The 19159-nt window shown below is 41.4% G+C and overlaps 1 protein-coding gene across 2 annotated transcripts in view; it reads left to right on the plus strand.

The window, feature by feature from the left end:
* ATP9B (ATPase phospholipid transporting 9B) overlaps nucleotides 1-19159 on the plus strand; it is a 294054-nt gene that overhangs the window by 132249 nt on the left and 142646 nt on the right. For both annotated transcript variants that reach the window (XM_077810530.1, XM_077810529.1), the window contains exon 8: nucleotides 14342-14436. In XM_077810530.1, coding sequence (XP_077666656.1) covers nucleotides 14342-14436 — 95 coding nt within the window. The remainder of the gene's footprint in view (nucleotides 1-14341; nucleotides 14437-19159) is intronic.

Consider the following 19159-nt stretch of genomic DNA (forward strand, 5'->3'; position numbering starts at 1 on the left):
TTATTGATGAAATTAACTGCTGAAGTGGAGAGGAAATGCAGCTGGCCAATACATGTCATAGTGTGAGCTCTATTAAATGAATATATGTGCAGTCAACCATTCACAAGAGCCACACTGGTCTTGAACTGCATTGATCTATAGTATAATTCGAAATGAAATTGATGGATGAGAGCAGCCATTGACAGGAAGGGTAAAAATAGCCGTGAAATGTCTTGTATAGGAAAGGGCATGATGGACAGTAGACTGTTGATCTATGCCATAGATTGAAATGTACATTGGGACTGTGGAGTTCTTAGGTACTGTCAGGTATCTCACCTTAATTATACTTCCTTATATATCAGTGGACACTTCAAAAAGTACATTGCAATATTTTCTTATTTTATGAAAAGTAAATACATCAGTGTGTTGTCCAGAGATTCAATACATTCAGGGCATTCCTTTTTTTGTAGTTTTGTGTTTTGAAGTTCTGAACTATGAAAGAGATTTTTATGTCATAGGTAAATGAAGCATTTTGAAAGCTGTTTACATTGAGGTTTTAAAGACTGATTTACTTAATATGTGCTGAATATTGTTGAGCAAAGACACAGACAAAATTCTTGGAAAGAAGATTGTATGGAAATGCCATCTTAGGTTCACATATAATTTCAGGTGCCTTCTCTCTCAACTATGTCCTTTCAGATTGTTAACTCACTGAGCTGCTAAATTTCAGGCATTCATGAATAAAACATTGGGTTCTGCTAGACTTTACCTACATCAGGGTCAACATACTTTGATTTGACACCAAATTCATCTGGATTTGAGCACCCAAACAAAATATACTTTCTGGCACTTTGTCAACCCGCTTTCTATAACACAAAACCTTTTAAAATTTTGTCTTCCCTCAGAGACACTCCTTCTGGTACGCTGGCTATTAGATGCGCTGCATTTAGCTCACTGCTTTATTCTGTATGTAAAAGGACTCAAACTAGTCAAGGGAAACTCCTTTGCCAATGAGCATAGGTTGAAAGAAATAACTGCTAACTCTTCTAGTGGTGAAACTACTTTGTTAGCAAACTTTTAACATAATTGATTGCAAGCCTAGGGCTAGGAACATTATGAAATGTATGTATTAATATTGTATGCAGGTTAATTCATAGAATTGTATATATGTGCATGCTCTCTCTGTTATTTTTACACACACACATATATTAGTAGTAATTAGTACTATAGTAATACTTGTATTTTCCTCTCACACACAGCATGTAATGATGTTAATGGAGTCAAGAGACAGTAACATCATTGCATGCTGTGTGTGAGAGGACAATACAAGTATTAGTAGAGTCTATAATGTAATACTAGTGAGTGTAATTGTGTTAGGCTAGTATAGAAATGCTTGCTTCTAATCTGTGAGGTCTAACTGGCAACATGTCATGATGTAATAAATAACATAGTATATTTTAAAAATCACTGCAAATATCAGTTATTATTTATAAAACTTAAATATGAGAATGGATCCATAGTTACTCCAATGGCATGACTTTAAAATATTGTCATATTTACTTCAATTATTATGATTTTATTTAATTTCTGTGGTGAATGACTAATAGAGAAGAATGCATTTCATTTTATATACCTTTTAATTACTAAATAAAATATGTAGTATAGTTTCTCTTTAGAAGGAACATTGCATATTCATGTGCTATTAAAGGCATTTTTGTTAAAATTCTGGTTTGAATGCTGATCTTTAAAATTATTATGTATTTGTATATGGATAGAATTTACCAGTAGGATATTACTCTTTCTACAAAATATTAATTATTTGATATCTGTTAGGATCACCAATAACATGTATACACTCACTTTGTCTAGGAAATATTTAGGTATAAATTCATCTCTTGGATTGTTTTGGACACTGAAAATTGGAAGAAACATAATAAGGGGTATAACTTAATAAAGGAAAACTCTTTCCCTCACAACTCCTAAATAAATAAAAATTGTTATGGTTCCTAATATCTGAAAATTTAAAACTTTCAGCATTTTTGCAAGTATAATTCCTAGCCAAGTTCTGGATTTATATTCTGCAAGCTATTTAAATTTATATTTATATTTTTAAATAAATTTAAATAGCTTGCAGAATATATATAATATATATAGATAGATTCATAGATACTGTCAAGGTTCCTCCCCAACTCTGAACTCTAGGGTACAGATGTGGGAACCTGCATGAAAACCTCCTAAGCTTACTTTTACCAGCTTAGGTTAAAACTTCCCCACGGGACAAATTAATTTTATCCTTTGTCCTTGGAATAACCACTGCCACCACCAAACTCTAACTGGGTTTACTGGGAAACGTAGTTTGGACATGTCTTTCCCCCCAAAATCCTTCCAACCCTTGCACTCCACTTCCTGGGAAAGGTTTGGTAAAAATCCTCACCAATTTGCATAGGTGACCATAAACCCAAACCCTTGGATCTGAGAACAATGAAAAAGCATTCAGTTTTCTTACAAGAAAACTTTTAATAGAAATAGAAGTAAATAGGAGTAAAGGAATCACCCCTGTAAAATCAGGATGGTAGGTACCTTACAGGGTAATTAAATTCAAAACATAGAGAATCCCTCTAGGCAAAACCTTAAGTTACAAAAAAGACACAGAGACAGAAATAGTCATTCTATTCAGCACAATTCTTTTCTCAGCCATTTAAAGAAATCATAATCTAACGCATACCTAGCTAGATTACTTACTAAAAGTTCTGAGACTCCATTCCTGTTCTATCCTTGGCAAAGCAGCATACCAACAGACACAGACCCTTTGTTTCTCTCCCTCCTCCCAGCTTTTGAAAGTATCTTGTCTCCTCATTGGTCATTTTGGTCAGGTGCCAGCGAGGTTAACTTTAGCTTCTTAACCCTTTACAGGTGAGAGGATTTTTCCTCTGGCCAGGAGGGATTTTAAAGGGGTTTCCCCTTCCCTTTACATTTATGACACGCCCCCCAAATCTCAGCTAGGGTGAAATACTGGCTGGGATTTCTTCCTGGAGCTCTAGGAAAAACAGAGTTAATAAGACACATGCATCTCTAAATATACTACCAAGTACATAAAGACTAACAATATTTTCCACATCTCAAGGACGATTTTAACCAGTTGATTCTGGGAAACTTTCACGGGAGAGTGCATCAGCCACTTTGTTAGAAGCTCCTGAGATGTGTTGGATGTCAAAATCAAAATCTTGGAGAGCTAAACTCCACCGAAGAAGTTTTTTTGTTATTTTTTTTGACGGTGTGAAGCCACTTCAGTGCAGCATGGTCGGTTTGCAGGTGGAAACACCGTCCCCAAACATATGGGAGTAGCTTTTCCAGAGCGTAGACAATGGCATAACATTCTTTTTCACTGACTCACCAGTTGCTTTCCCTCTCAGACAGCTTCTTGCTGAGAAACATGACAGGATGGAATTCTTGATCCGGTCCTTCCTGCATTAAAACTGCTCCCACACCACGCTTGGACGCATCTGTGGTTACTAGGAACGGTTTGTCAAAGTCTGGGGCCCTTAGTACAGGGTCAGACATGAGTGTCGCTTTAAGCTTGTTAAAGGCCTTCTGACACTTTTCGGTCCACTGAACGGCATTTGGCTGTTTCTTTTTGGTTAGGTCTGTTAGTGGGGCAGCGATTTGGCTGTATTGCGGTACAAATAGTCTGTAATAACCGGCCAAGCCTAAGAAGGATTGAACCTGTTTCTTTGACTTTGGGACAGGCCACTTTTGGATAGCATCCACTTTGGCCTGTAGGGAGCTGATAGTTCCTTGACCCACCTGGTGTCCAAGGTAAGTCACTCTGTTTAGGCCTATTTGACACTTCTTAGCCTTAACAGTTAGTCCTGCCTCCCTTATGCGCTCAAGGACTTTTTGTAGATGTTCCAGGTGGTCTGCCCAGGAATCCGAAAATATGGCCACATCGTCAAGGTAGGCGACTGCATATTCTCCTAATCCCGCTAGGAGACCATCTACAAGTCTTTGGAAGGTGGCGGGTGCATTTCGCAGCTCGAAAGGGAGTACATTAAATTCATACAGCCCGAGATGTGTGGTGAAGGCTGACCTTTCCTTGGCAGATTCATCTAGTGGTACCTGCCAGTACCCCTTGGTTAAGTCCAAGGTAGAGATGAACTGGGTCCGTCCCAGTTTCTCTAATAGTTCATCTGTGCGTGGCATTGGATAGTTGTCTGGGCGAGTTACAGCATTTAGCTTACGGTAGTCCACGCAAAAATGTATTTCCCCATCTGGTTTGGGAACTAGAACCACTGGAGATGCCCATGCACTTCCAGAGGGGTGGATTACACCCATCTGTAACATATCGTGGATCTCCCGTTCTATAGCAGTTTTAGCTTGAGGAGACACCCGGTAAGGTTGGACTTTAATTGGGTGAGCATTACTTGTGTCAATGGAGTGGTATGCCTGTTCAGTCAGTCCTGGGGTGGCTGAGAACGTTGGTGTGTACCTAGTGCACAGCTCCTTGATCTGCTGTCGCTGCATACGCCCAAGGGTCATGAAGAGGTTCACCTCTTCCACACCACCAGCATTTTTCCCTTCATAGTAGACACCTTCAGGCCACTCAGCATCGTCTCCTCCCTGGGCTGTAAACTGACAAGCCTTTAATTCTCTGGAATAAAAGGGCTTTAGAGAATTAATATGGTACACCTTAGGCTTTCGGTTGGAGGTGGGGAATACTATGAGATAATTAACAGCTCCCAGGCGCTCCTGGACCATGAATGGCCCTTCCCATGATGCTTCCATTTTATGGGCCTGGAGCGCCTTTAAGACCATGACCTGGTCCCCTACTTTGAAGGAACGCTCTCTGGCATGTTTATCATACCAGGTTTTTTGCTCTTTTTGAGCATCCTGTAAGTTTTCTTTAGCAAGGGCTAAAGAGGTTCGGAGGGTGTTTTGTAGGTTGGTTACAAAGTCCAGAATGTTAGTTCCTGGAGAAGGTGTAAATCCCTCCCATTGCTGCTTCACCAACTGCAATGGCCCCTTAACCTCACAGCCATATACAAGTTCAAATGGTGAAAACCTTAAACTGGGGTGTGGTACAGCTCTGTATGCAAAGAGCAACTGCTGCAACACTAGGTCCCAATCATTGGAGTGCTCATTTACGAATTTACATATCATGGCCCCCAAAGTTCCATTAAACTTCTCCACCACGCCATTTGTTTGATGGTGGTAAGGAGTGGCAACCAAGTGATTTACCCCATGAGCTTCCCAAAGGTTTTCCGTAGTTCCTGCCAGGAAATTAGTCCCTGCATCTGTGAGGATGTCGGAGGGCCAGCCTACCCTGGCAAAAATGTCTGCTAGTGCCTGGCACACACTTTTAGCCCTGGTGTTGGTTAGAGCTACTGCTTCCGGCCATCGGGTGGCAAAATCCATGAAAGTCAGTATGTACTGCTTTCCTCTGGGTGTCTTTTTCGGAAAGGGACCCAGAATATCCACAGCTACTTGCTGAAATGGAACTTCAATGATGGGGAGTGGCTGGAGAGGTGCTTTGACCTGGTCTTGGGGTTTTCCCACTCTTTGGCATACTTCACAAGACCGGACATAGGTAGAAACATCCTTGCCCATTCCCTCCCAGTGGAATGACCCCCCCCAAACAGTCTTTGGTCTTGTTCACCCCAGCATGGCCACTAGGGTGATCGTGAGCTAAGCTCAAGAGCTTGGCCCGGTATTTAGTTGGAACTACCAACTGTCTCTGAGGATGCCAGTGTTCCTGGTGTCCCCCAGAAAGAGTTTCCTTGTATAAAAGTCCTCTTTCTACAACAAACCTGGATCGATTAGAAGAGCTGAGAGGCGGTGGGTTGCTCCGTGCCACCGTCCAAGCTCTCTGGAGGCTTTCATCTGCTTCCTGTTCTGTCTGCAACTGTTCCCTTGATGCTGGAGACATCAGTTCCTCATTGGATTGTGGACCTATGCTTTGTCCCTCTGGAAGCGATGTAGGGGATGGGGCTGTTTCCACTGACTGTGAACCGCTCTCCGCTGGGACACTATGTTGGGGTTCAGGCTCCGGCTGAGCCTTTTGTGTAGGGTTATGGGCTGCTGTCAGTTCAGGTTCGGTGGGGCCCTCTGGTGTTGAGGTTGCAAGTACTGGATTCAGTGCTGGCAAATGGTCTGGTGCTGGTTGTTCCGCTGGTTCCGGTTCTGGGACTGGTTCCGTCTGGGTCTCTGGGACTGGGTCCACTACTGCTGTTGCAGACATTGGCCTGGGGTCCGGGTCCATCACCTCTGACTGGGTCCTGATAGAAGTTTCCGGAATAGAGCTAGGCCTCACGGCTTGTTTAGCCTGGCTACGGGTGACCATTCCCTCCCTCTTGGCCCGCTTCACATGATTGGCCAAGTCTTCCCCCAACAGCATGGGAATGGGATAATCATCATAGACTGCAAAAGTCCACGTTCCTGACCAGCCCTGGTACTGGACAGGCAACTTGGCTGTAGGCAAATTGAAAGAGTTGGACTTGAAGGGTTGAATTGTCACTTGGATCTTTGGGTTGATTAAATTGGGGTCCACTAAGGAAGCATGGATAGCTGACACTTGTGCTCTGGTGTCCCTCCACGCGGTGACCTTCTTCCTGCCCACGCTCAGTTTCCCTCCGCTCCAAGGGTATCTGGGAGATATCTGGGCCTGCGGACCTCTGGTGTGATCCCGGTGCAATGAACTGTAATCTGTTGGGGTTCTTGGGGCAGTTGGCCTTTACATGCCCCAGCTCGTTACATTTAAAACATCGTCCAGCTGACGGGTCACTGGGACGAGGTGGGTTGCTGGAGAACAGGGTGGTGGGATGATAAGGGGTCTGGAGGGTTCTTTAGGAGGTAGGTGGGGCTTTGGGCGGCCCCCGGTGACAGGGTGTGGTCTGGGGTTGTCCCTTCTGGTCTCCGCTCCAACTGCGACCAGTTTTCTTCTTCTCGGCCACCTCCACCCATGAGGCTCCAATCTCTCCTGCCTCGATTACAGTTTTGGGCTTCCCATCTAGGATGTATCTTTCTATTTCCTCAGGAACACCCTCTAAGAATTGTTCCATTTGCATTAGGAAGGGCAAATTTACTGGAGACTCAACACTTGCTCCTGATATCCAGGCATCCCAATGTTTCACAATGTGGTAGGCATGTCGGGTAAATGACACGTCTGGTTTCCATCTTAGGGCTCTGAACCTCCAACGAGACTGCTCGGGTGTTATCCTCATTCTGACTCTCGCCTTGGATTTAAACAGTTATACTTGTTCATGTGTTCTTTATGCATTTCAGCTGCCACCTCAGCTAAGGGTCCACTGAGCTGCGGCCTCAGCTCTACCATGTATTGGTCAGTAGAGATGTTGTACCCAAGGCAGGCTCTTTCAAAGTTTTCTAGGAAGGCCTCAGTATCATCGCCTGCCTTGTAGGTGGGGAACTTTCTGGGATGGGAAGTGGTACCTGGAGAAGGATTGCTAGGGTTTGTTGGTATATTCTGCTGAGCCTTTACCTTCTCCATCTCCAGTGCATGCTTCTTCTCTTTTTCCCTCTCTTCTTCCACATGCTTCCTCTCTTCTTCAGCCGCATGAGTTCTATCTGTCTTTCATGTTCCCTTTGTTTTTCCTTAGCCTGAAATCTGGCTAATTCCAGCTTTTGTCGAGCCGTGGATTTTGTCATCCTAACCTCTCTGTTTTTTAACTAACTTTACACCCGAGGTTTAGAAATAAACAAACAAAACTTGGCTGTAAAATTTTGCTGTGCTGGAATAGAATACCTATTCTCTGATAGTGATTGTCAGCCTACAGAAAAAGACAATTCCCTTGTCTCTGCTCTGGCCCCAAATCAAAGCAAAAAACCTCCAATTACTTGGAAACCTGCTTACCAGCAGCCCAAAGGAAAAAAAAATTCCTTTTCAAACTTGTAAAAAAAAAAAAAAAATCAAAATCCTAAAAAAAAAAAAAAAAAAATCCCCTGCCACTTTTGTCTCCAGGCAAATGGGTAGAACACCCCCCCTATTTACTTTTAGGGGAAAAAAAAAACCCTTCTGGTTTGGAAGACTGTGAATTTCCCTGCAGGAGTTAAGTACCCTGTCTCCAGGCAAAGAAAACCTGCAATTCACAAAGATAATCCCCTTTTGTCTCTCCTCTGGCCCAAAGCAGAGAAAAAACAAGCTGCTTTTAGTTTCAGCTGCTTTCTGGACCTCTTTTCCAGCATCCCCAAGGGAAAAAAAATTCCTTTTTAAAATCTGTATTTCTAGTTCAAAAAATCTCAAATTGATCTCAAAATGATTTCAGGTTAATCCCACCACTCTGCCACCATGTCAAGGTTCCTCCCCCACTCTGAACTCTAGGGTACAGATGTGGGGACCTGCATGAAAACCTCCTAAGCTTACTTTTACCAGCTTAGGTTAAAACTTCCCCAAGGTACAAATTAATTTTATCCTTTGTCCTTGGAATAACCACTGCCACCACCAAACTCTAACTGGGTTTACTGGGAAACGTAGTTTGGACACGTCTTTCCCCCCAAAATCCTCCCAACCCTTGCACCCCACTTCCTGGGACAGGTTTGGTAAAAATCCTCACCAATTTGCATAGGTGACCATAAACCCAAACCCTTGGATCTGAGAACAATGAAAAAGCATTCAGTTTTCTTACAAGAAAACTTTTAATAGAAATAGAAGTAAATAGGAGTAAAGGAATCACCCCTGTAAAATCGGGATGGTAGGTACCTTACAGGGTAATTAAATTCAAAACATAGAGAATCCCTCTAGGCAAAACCTTAAGTTACAAAAAAGACACAGAGACAGAAATAGTCATTCTATTCAGCACAATTCTTTTCTCAGCCATTTAAAGAAATCATAATCTAACGCATACCTAGCTAGATTACTTACTAAAAGTTCTGAGACTCCATTCCTGTTCTATCCTTGGCAAAGCAGCATACCAGCAGACACAGACCCTTTGTTTCTCTCCCTCCTCCCAGCTTTTGAAAGTATCTTGTCTCCTCATTGGTCATTTTGGTCAGGTGCCAGCGAGGTTAACTTTAGCTTCTTCAACCTTTACAGGTGAGAGGATTTTTCCTCTGGCCAGGAGGGATTTTAAAGGGGTTTCCCCTTCCCTTTACGTTTATGACCGATACCAAGGTCAGAAGAGACCATTATGATCATCTAGTCCGACCTCCTGCACAACGCAGGCCACAGAATCTCACCAACCCACTCCTGCGAAAAACCTCTCACCTATGTCTGAGCTATTGAAGTCCTCAAATTGTGGTTTAAAGACTTCAAGGAGCAGAGAATCCTCCTGCAAGTGACCCGTGCTCCATGCTACAGAGGAAGGCGAAAAACCTCCAGGGCCTCTTCCAATCTGCCCTGGGGAAAAATTCTTTCCCGACCCCAAATATGGCGATCAGCTAAATCCTGAGCATAAGGGCAAGATTCACCAGCCAAATACCCAGGAAAGAATTTTCTGTAGTAACTCAAATCCCACCCCATCTAACATCCCATCACAGGCCACTGGGTTTATTTACCATGAATATTTAAAGATCACTTAATTACCAAAATCATGTTATCCAATCTTACCATCTCTTCCATAAACTTATTGAGTTTAATCTTAAAGCCAGGTATGTCTTTTGCCCCCACTACTTCCCTTGGAAGGCTATTCCAAAACTTCACTCCTCTGATGGTTAGAAACCTTTGTCTAACTTCAAGTCTAAACTTCCCAATGACCAGTTTATATCCATTTGTTCTTGTGTCCACATTGGTACTGATCTTACATAATTCCTCTCCCTCTCCGGTATTTATCCCTCTGATATATTTATACAGAGCGATCATATCTCCCCTCAACCTTCTTTTAGTTAGGCTAAACAAGCCAAGCTCCTTGAATCTCCTTTCATAAGACAGGTTTTCCATTCCTCGGATCATCCTAGTAGCCCTTCTCTGTACCTGTTCCAGTTTGAATTCATCCTTCTTAAACATGGGAGACCAGAACTGCACACAGTATTCCAGGTGAGGTCTCACCAGTGCTTTGTATAACGGTACTAAAACCTCCTTATCTCTACTGGAAATATGTCGCCTGATTCTTCCCAAGACCGCATTAGCTTTTTTCACGGCCATATCACATTGGTGGCTCAGTCATCCTATGATCAACCAATACTCCAAGGTCCTTCTCCTCCTCCGTTACTTCTAATTGATCCATCCCCAGCTTATAACTGAAATTCTTGTTATTAATCCCTAAATGCATGACCTTACACTTTTCACTATTAAATTTCATCCTGTTACTATTACTCCAGTTTACAAGGTCATCCAAATCTTCCTGTATGATTTCCCTGTCTCTCTCTAAATTGGCAGTACCTCCCAGCTTTGTATCATCCACAAACTTTATTAGCACACTCTCACTTTTTGTGCCGAGGTCAGTAATAAAAAGATTAAATAAGATTGGTCCCAAAACTGATCCCTGAGGAACTCCACTGGTAACCTCCCTCAAGCCTGACAGTTCACCTTTCAGTAGGACCCACTGTAGTCTCCCTGTTAACCAATTCCTTATCCACCTTTCAATTTTCATATTGATCCCCATCTTTTCCAATTTATCTAATAATTCCCCATGTGGCACGGTATCAAACGCCTTACTGAAATCTAGGTAAATTAGATCCACTGTGTTTCCTTTATCTAAAAAATCTGTTACTTTCTCAAAGAAGGAGATCAGGTTAGTTTGGCAAGATCTACCTTTTGTAAAACCATGTTGTATTTTGACCCATTTACCATTGATCTCAATGTCCTTAACTACTTTCTCTTTCAAAAATTTTTCCGAGACCTTGCATACTACAGATGTCAAACTAACAGGCCTGTAGTTACCCAGATCACTTTTTTCCCCTTTCTTAAAAATAGGAACTATGTTAGGAATTCTCCAATCATACAGTACAACCCCTGCGTTTACAGATTCATTAAAAATTCTTGCTAATGGGCTTGCGATTTCATGTGCCAATTCCTTTAATATTCTTGAATGAAGATTATCTGGGCCCCCCGGATTTAGTCCCATTAAGCTGTTTGAGTTTCGCTTCTACCTCAGATATGGTAATATCTACCTCCATACCTCATTCCCATTTGTCATGCTACCATTATCCCTAAGATCCTCTTTAGCCTTATTAAAGACTGAGGCAAAGTATTTGTTTAGATATTGGGCCATGCCTAGATTATCTTTGACCTCTATTCCATCCTCAGTGTTTAGCGGTCCCACTTCTTTCTTTGTTTTCTTCTTGTTTATATGGCTATAGAACCTTTTACTGTTGGTTTTAATTCCCTTTGCAAGGTCCAACTCTACTTGACTTTTAGCCTTTCTCACTTTATCCCTATCTGTTCTGACCTAAATAAGGTAGCTTTCCTTGCTGATCCCTCCCATCTTCCACTCCCTGTATGCTTTCTGCTTTTTCTTAATCACCTCTCTGAGATGCTTGCTCATTCAGCTTGGTCTACAACTCCTGCCTATGAATTGTTTCCCCTTTCTTGGGATGCAGGCTTCCGATAGCTTCTGCAGCCTTGACTTGAAGTAATCCCAGGCCGCCTCCTGCCTTTAGATCCATAAATTCTTCAGTCCAATCCACTACCCTAACTAATTTCCTTAATTTTTGAAAGTCAGCCCTTTTGAAATAAAAAACCCTAGTTGCAGATTTATTTTTGTTAATCCTTCCATTCAGTTTGAACTGAATTAGCTCATGATCACTTGAACCAAGATTGTCCCCTACAACCATTACTTTTATGAGGTCCTCACTACTCACCAAAACCAAATCTAATCCCCTCTTGTCGGTTCAGTAACTACTTGATGAAGGAATCCATCAGCTGTCGCATCTAGGAAAATCGGAGCCCTGTTATTATTACTAGCACTCATCCTCCAGTCTATATCTGGGAAGTCAGTCTCCCATGATCACACAGTTTCCATTAGTATTTACTTCATTAAAAACATTAAAGAGTGCTCTATCCATATCCAAATTAGATCCCGGTGGTCTATAGCACACCCCAAGCACTATCCCAGGAGAGGCTCTAGTAGTTTTCTTTCCCAGTGTAATTTTTGCCCAGACGGACTCTGTCTTATCCATTCCATCGCTTCTTATTTCTTTACAGTCTACCTCATCATTGATATACAATGCTACTCCACCACCTTTACCTTTATTTCTGTCTTTCCTAAACAGCACATACCCTTCAGTAGCTGTAGTCCAGTCATGACTACTATTCCACCATGTTTCTGTTATTCCTATAATATCTGGTTTCACTTCCTGCACCAGTAGCTCTAGTTCCTCCATTTTGTTACCTAGGCTCCTCGCATTGGTGTGCAAACATCTTAATTTTTGCTGTTTGGCCTCGCTCACATTCTGTACCCTATTAGGCATGGATATTCTACAGCCAGTATAACCTATTAGACTGGTATCCACACTGCCCTTCCTCCGTATATACATTCTCCTACCGCTGGCTGTATCCTTTCTTACTTTTCTTCCCTCTCAATGCTAAAATCTGGCATGGAGATTACCTGGACATTTCCCAACCATTTCCCCCAAATTCCTAGTTTAAAGCTCTCTTAATCAGTTGTGCCAGCCTCCATCCTAGAAGTCTATTTCCTTCCCTACTCAGATGAAGTCCATCCCGAGAGAACAGTCCTATGTCCATGAATGCCTCCCAGTGGCCATACATCCCAAAGCCCTCCTTATAGCACCACTGCCTAAGCCATCTGTTGATAGTCATAATCTTGTCACACCTTTGTTGCCCTTCTCTAGGAACAGGCAGAATCCCACTAAAGATCACCTGAGCCTCGATTTCGTTAAGCGTCTTCCCCAGCCTATCATTGTCTCCCTTAATACTTCCCAGTGAGAATCTAGCCATATCATTTGTTCCCACATGAAGGATAATTAAGGGATTCTTTCCTGCTCCCTTTAGGATCCTTTTCAACCTCAGGTCTACATCCCATATCTTAGCACCTGGAAGACAGCACACCCTTCTATTCTCTGGATCAGCTCTGGTTACAGGCCTGTCTGTTCTTCTCAGTAGAGTCCCCGATCACATAGACCTGCCTTTTCCACGTAACGGTGCCATTCTCCAGTCTATCCCGTTCTCTCTGGCTGCAAGTTCTTTCCATTCCTATTTTCCCTTGTAATCCTCTTCAACCCATCCTGTATCCTCCTGGGGCTCATATTTGGTGTAGTCTCCATTGACTCTTCCCCTTTTCCTATAGGACTAGCCGCTCTTTTCTTCTTCCTTGCCCTTCCACCTTCAGTGACTACCTGCTGAGCACCTTCTTCATTTTCCAACTCTGCAGACCTGTTCTTGAGCTCTGTTTCTCCTTCACTAGCCCGTCTTTTCCTCTGCCTGGTTCTTTTATTTATTTATTTATTTATTTATGTATCTATATCTCTCTATATATATCTCCACAATATTCAACTGTAACTTTTTTTGGAATCCATTAGTTTAGTAATATGAATATTCCCTGTATTGGCCATATCCACCAATCTAGTTATCATGTCATTATTTTCCCCCAGCATTGAGTTTCTAACACTTTATACTAGTCTGCTTTTTGTAAAACACATAACTTGTTTGTAATGTCACTAATTCTCTTCAGTTACTTTTATGTTCATGTCAATCTGCGTGGTTTGAGCTTCCACCACATCTTAATTATAGGTTAGTCACATGTACTGAAAGGTTATCTGGTTTTGGATCTATGACATCCACAAATGTTTTAAAATCCATTTTGGAGTTGATGTCCTTTAAATATAATTTATATGGGTGCACTGGAGTCTGATAATGAACCAAGCTTCTGTGCACACTTAACAAATATGGCATCTTGATAGGTTTCAGTCTGGGTCAGTAAAAAAGTGTATACTAGATGTATCTTAAACATCTCTGAATTTTATAATAGCTTTAATATCTCAGTTACACAAATGGCTGTATGAATCATTTATTCAAAAATGCTCATCCCGGCATAATATAAACAAGTCAATGGAGTTACACCTGAGATGCATTTTACCCAATAAATATTTCATTTACTGATCTAAATTTAGATGGTATAAAAGACTTAAAGTAGAATCTGTTCCTGTTACTTACATGCATGCCTATCTTGATTTTTTTTTTAAATTGTTATGAAGATTGTATTGAAATACTGTGTGACATCTGTAGTATCCCTTACAGAAAGCATTTAACCAAAACAAAACACTTAGGCCTTGCTTCAAAACCATTGGGTCTTTGGATCAGGCCTTTAATATGTACGAATAATTACATAAAAATGTGTAGAAAGAGGATAAAGAAACAATTTCAGTTTTAGGTAACAAACTGGAAATTTTATAGAACCTGGGGGGAAAAAAAAAGCTGGCTGTAGTGTGATGTATGGTTTCTTTTTGTAATTGTAAGGTTCGTGTTTTATTCGAACTGATCAGCTAGATGGTGAAACAGACTGGAAGCTTAAAGTTGCTGTCAGCTGCACACAGAGGTTACCAGCTTTGGGGGTAAGCATTACAGCTATTTATTTCACTATCTCTTCAGTGTACCTATTTATACCTGCTATATAGTAGAAAGCTTTATTACAGTTAGTGTGTATATAAATATGTTTCTACTTAAAAAGAAATTTAATCCATAAATGTGATATTGGTCTTTGCTATAAATAATAAGTAATGTGTCTGTTTTTAATTCTATGGGAAAGACTGGATTATGCAAATATTTAATTTTTCCATTTAAAGGAGCAAGAGAGGGATACAGTTGGGTTTGTGTCTTCCACTGAATGTAGGCTTGGGGATTTGGGACATAGCAGTCCATTCTCGTAAGGTGAATGCTTCCTGGCACAGAGGCTTTAGGGTCCTTGTGGGTGAGGCATACAGGATTACACAAGGATAGAGATTTGCAGTGACTGCCTGCCAGCCAATTTTGTGTGCTTGTGTGTGTCTTTATAGGCGGTACAGGTAATGATGCCTATAGTTAAGGATGTCCCACATTTTCCTTTACAAGAACATGTTCTTCAGTTGCTTATAACTTTTTGTCAAAAATAAAATGTTTGAATTTAAATTTTTCATGCCAGGTGTCTGCCTTAGAAAAGTTTCAACTAAATTGGCTCAGCTGTTTCCATGAAAGGCATTAGGAAAAATATATTGTTTTGCTTATATTAAAAATATTCTTAGAGCGGTTTTGTTAAGAAGGTCTAGTGCCTCTGTACTTTGGATACAGGATACTTGAAATTTGACTGGGAATGAGCGTTGTCACCCTGGCATAATGGATGTTGTTTTTACTATCCCTGTGAAAACTCTCTGAATAAGTCTCTGAAAAGTTTGTCTGAGCACATGCTCAGTAGATACTTCCTGGAATTTGACAACTGACTTTTCTGAAGATTTCATCAGCATTGGGCTTGTCCATCCCCTCACAACTCCTGTGTGCCAAATGGACTGTGCACATGCCCATCTCCACAGAACAAATGAACATGCTTCATCTTAGGGCTGCAGGAGTTCAGCAGGACTTTTTCTGCAATGCCTCCTCCCAACTGCTTGTGACTGCTGTGGCACTGAAGCTAATAGCTCTGGGATTGTCTTTCCTGTACTCGCAATGCTCCCCTTGCTGGCGCTCAGGCAAGAAGGAGGAAGAGGAGGAAACCACTGGACTTGAATGTAGAGGGAATGGGGTAGATGAAGGAGTGAAGCTTGGGAAAAGAGATGTGGGCAGCAAGATAGGAGCTAGGAGCTTGTGTCAGGGACAGGAGCAGAAGAGGACAGGGAGAGATTGGGGTAAAAAGATCTCTAACCACAAATGCATGCTCCTCCACAGAACCTGGACTTGAACCCAGAGATAGCATGCATCCCCACATTCCTCAGTTGTATAGCAAATAGCTGTGAAACTCACTGGCAAAATGTTTCCCCATTCCCTTCCAGTAGAAGGTCAGCATAGATAACAGCCTTCTACTGATACCAGTTACTCAGGTCAAGCAGAAGAGGTCTGTGTTGTAGATCTAAAGATCCCAACCCTGCTGATGACTATGTGGAAGGTCAGTGTGGTTTCACACTATGAAATTTTTGTTTTTTCAATTGTTAAGTTTCTAAAAAAAAATTAGCTATTACATTTTAAAAGAACCCTTTATTAAAAGAAAGTTACAGTTAAAAAGTCAAGCATTCATAAGTTAAGAAATGCCTAAGTTAAGGTTGCCCATGCAACTTTAATTTGGGTCCCTTGTGCCTAGCATATGCCTTATGATATAGCCATCAGTTACATGATCAAATGCTATTTTTCCTTTTTGCCTTAATTCAGGCATTTCCTAACTTGAACACTTGACACTGCAGCCTAAAAAATGTAGGGGGAAGAAGGACACAAACCAACTTTGTTGAACTGAAAGAAGTTGGCTACATTTTTATTTAACATTACGTACATACTGTATCCATTACAGTCTATGAGCAGGTACTATAGCCTTGCAAGATGAGTCTCAATGAAAGTTTTGTGTAATAAGGGATGAAGGAAATGCCTTGAACTTGGAGAGGCAAACCCTTTATCTTTCCCACTATATATCATTATTAATTATTTCAAGGTCTTGCCCTGTTCCTTGTGCTTGAGCCCTTTAGGAGGCCAAGATGCTCTTTACTGACACGGATCAATGTCTGAGTGGTTCAAACCGCTGTCACTCCATATTACTGTGGGTTTCTTACACCTTCCTCTGAAGTATTTGTTGCTGGCCAGTCTCTGATGCAGGATACTGCAGTAGAAGGACTTTGGGTCTGTACTACTGCAGCAATTCCTATGTCCTTAATGAAAAGGAGTACTTGTGGCACCTTAGAGACTAACCAGTTTATTTGAGCATGAGCTTTCGTGAGCTACAGCTCACTTCATCAGATACATACCGTGGAAACTGCAGCAGACTTTATATATACACAGAGAATATGAAACAATACCTCCTCCCACCCCACTGTCCTGCTGGTAATAGCTTATCTAAAGTAATCGTCAGGTTAGGCCATTTCCAGCACAAATCCAGGTTTTCTCACCCTCCACCCCCCCACACAAATTCATTCTCCTGCTGGTGATAGCCCATCCAAAGTGACAACTCTTTACACAATGTGCATGATAATGAAGTTAGGCCATTTCCTGCACAAATCCAGGTTCTCTCACTCCCTCACCCCCCTCCAAAAACCCACCCCCATACACACACAGACTCACTCTCCTGCTGGTAATAGCTCGTCCAAACTGACCACTCAGAGTCAGAGAGTGGTCAGTTTGGACGAGCTATTACCAGCAGGAGAGTGAGTCTGTGTGTGTATGGGGGTGGGTTTTTGGAGGGGGGTGAGGGAGTGAGAGAACCTGGATTTGTGCAGGAAATGGCCTAACTTCATTATCATGCACATTGTGTAAAGAGTTGTCACTTTGGATGGGCTATCACCAGCAGGAGAATGAATTTGTGTGGGGGGGTGGAGGGTGAGAAAACCTGGATTTGTGCTGGAAATGGCCTAACCTGACGATTACTTTAGATAAGCTATTACCAGCAGGACAGTGGGGTGGGAGGAGGTATTGTTTCATATTCTCTGTGTATATATAAAGTCTGCTGCAGTTTCCACGGTATGTATCTGATGAAGTGAGCTGTAGCTCACGAAAGCTCATGCTCAAATAAACTGGTTAGTCTCTAAGGTGCCACAAGTACTCCTTTTCTTTTTGCGAATACAGACTAACACGGCTGTTACTCTGAAATATGTCCTTAATGACTTCCCTCTGTTATCTAAGGTAGAATCACCATTTGCATTAGATTTGGGAGCCAATGGATCACCTATCCTACCAGTAGCCTACGTTTTGTCCATTATAAGCTACCCTTTTGCAACTTCCCCTCAAGATCCTGACTTGTGATAAATCTGAAAACTAAATGTAAGCCTTAAAGCGTGAAATAAATGATGGTTCAAGTTCCTCTGAATGCAACTGTCAGTCCAACCTTAACTGTGGAGTTCTTGGAGCACCTCCATAATTCGAGCTTAGTCAAGTGATCTTTTCAAATTCTTATGGCTTGGACTATGTTGTTGATAAGAGTGTAGTAATTTTGTAATCTAATACTGTGTGTGAATGAGCTGAAAATACTGATAAGTATCAAACTACTTTGAATCACCACCTTGATTTCAGCAGGAATTGTGGAAATCCAGAATAACTGTTATCATGTTATAGGGAGGAAAAAATTATAAATACAATAAATGTTTTTTTCCATTACAACAAGATGTATAATATAAATCAGTGCCCATGCCATTTACTATAGAAATACATGTAAATGTAATGTATTCTTTTTGAAAAAGTTCAACAGTAACAACCAGAAATATTTTCAAAATTCTTCACACTTTATGTACAGGATATTATGCACAACATGAGGTGTAAAAATTACCTACTGAGATGAGGTTTTCCTTAGAGAATGTCATCTAAACTCTAATACTTAGACACAGTGAAGCAGCCATGTTAAATATGAAAAAAACCTTATTTAATTTGAGTAGTCCATTCTAGTTACCCACTCTCACTTCTTTAAGCTTTTGCAAATAAAGTGTTCTTCATAGTGAAAATTTCCCATGATTAATCTCAGCCCAACGAATATTTTGTTGAAAGTTGAAGAAATTTAGGCAAGGTATAAAAGAGTTCTGACTTATTTTTTTAAAATGTCCCTACCTTTTGTTTGTGTGCTCAACTAAAACATGACTTTGTTTTACATGCCTACCTTATTTACACATGTAGTCCACAACAAGGACACCTGCTTTTGAAAGACTTGACATATTTTTGACAGGATGTCATAATGGCAACAGCAGCATGCTCTGGAACTGGAAGTGTGTGTTCCTTCCTGTGACTGCTTTGGTCCCTCTGCCTGTGTGGAAGAGGGATGGGGCTATGACTCTCCCGTAGAAAAGCATAGTGTCACTGGAAGCATTCTTACTCTTTACCCCCACCCATTCTTTTCATTCCATGTATGCAAACACTGGGATTGTGGTCCTTTATGCTCTCCCTACTTTTGTGCGCCCATTTAGAGCCAGCCACACAAATCTAGAACCAGCTGTTTTTGAAGCTCAGATATGACAGCCATTCCCCCTACGGCTAAGAAGTATCTGGTGCTTTAGAAAATATGAAGGTTTTGCCTTTAACTCAAGTAGCAATCAACCAGTTGACAATTACTTAACTCTTACACAGTTTGGAACATGAGCCCTAAAATCCAGAGAATTTTGGCATAACCAGAGTACGTAACACATT

The sequence above is a fragment of the Eretmochelys imbricata genome, chromosome 2 (genome assembly GCF_965152235.1).
Source record: "Eretmochelys imbricata isolate rEreImb1 chromosome 2, rEreImb1.hap1, whole genome shotgun sequence".
Classification (NCBI taxonomy): domain Eukaryota; kingdom Metazoa; phylum Chordata; order Testudines; family Cheloniidae; genus Eretmochelys; species Eretmochelys imbricata.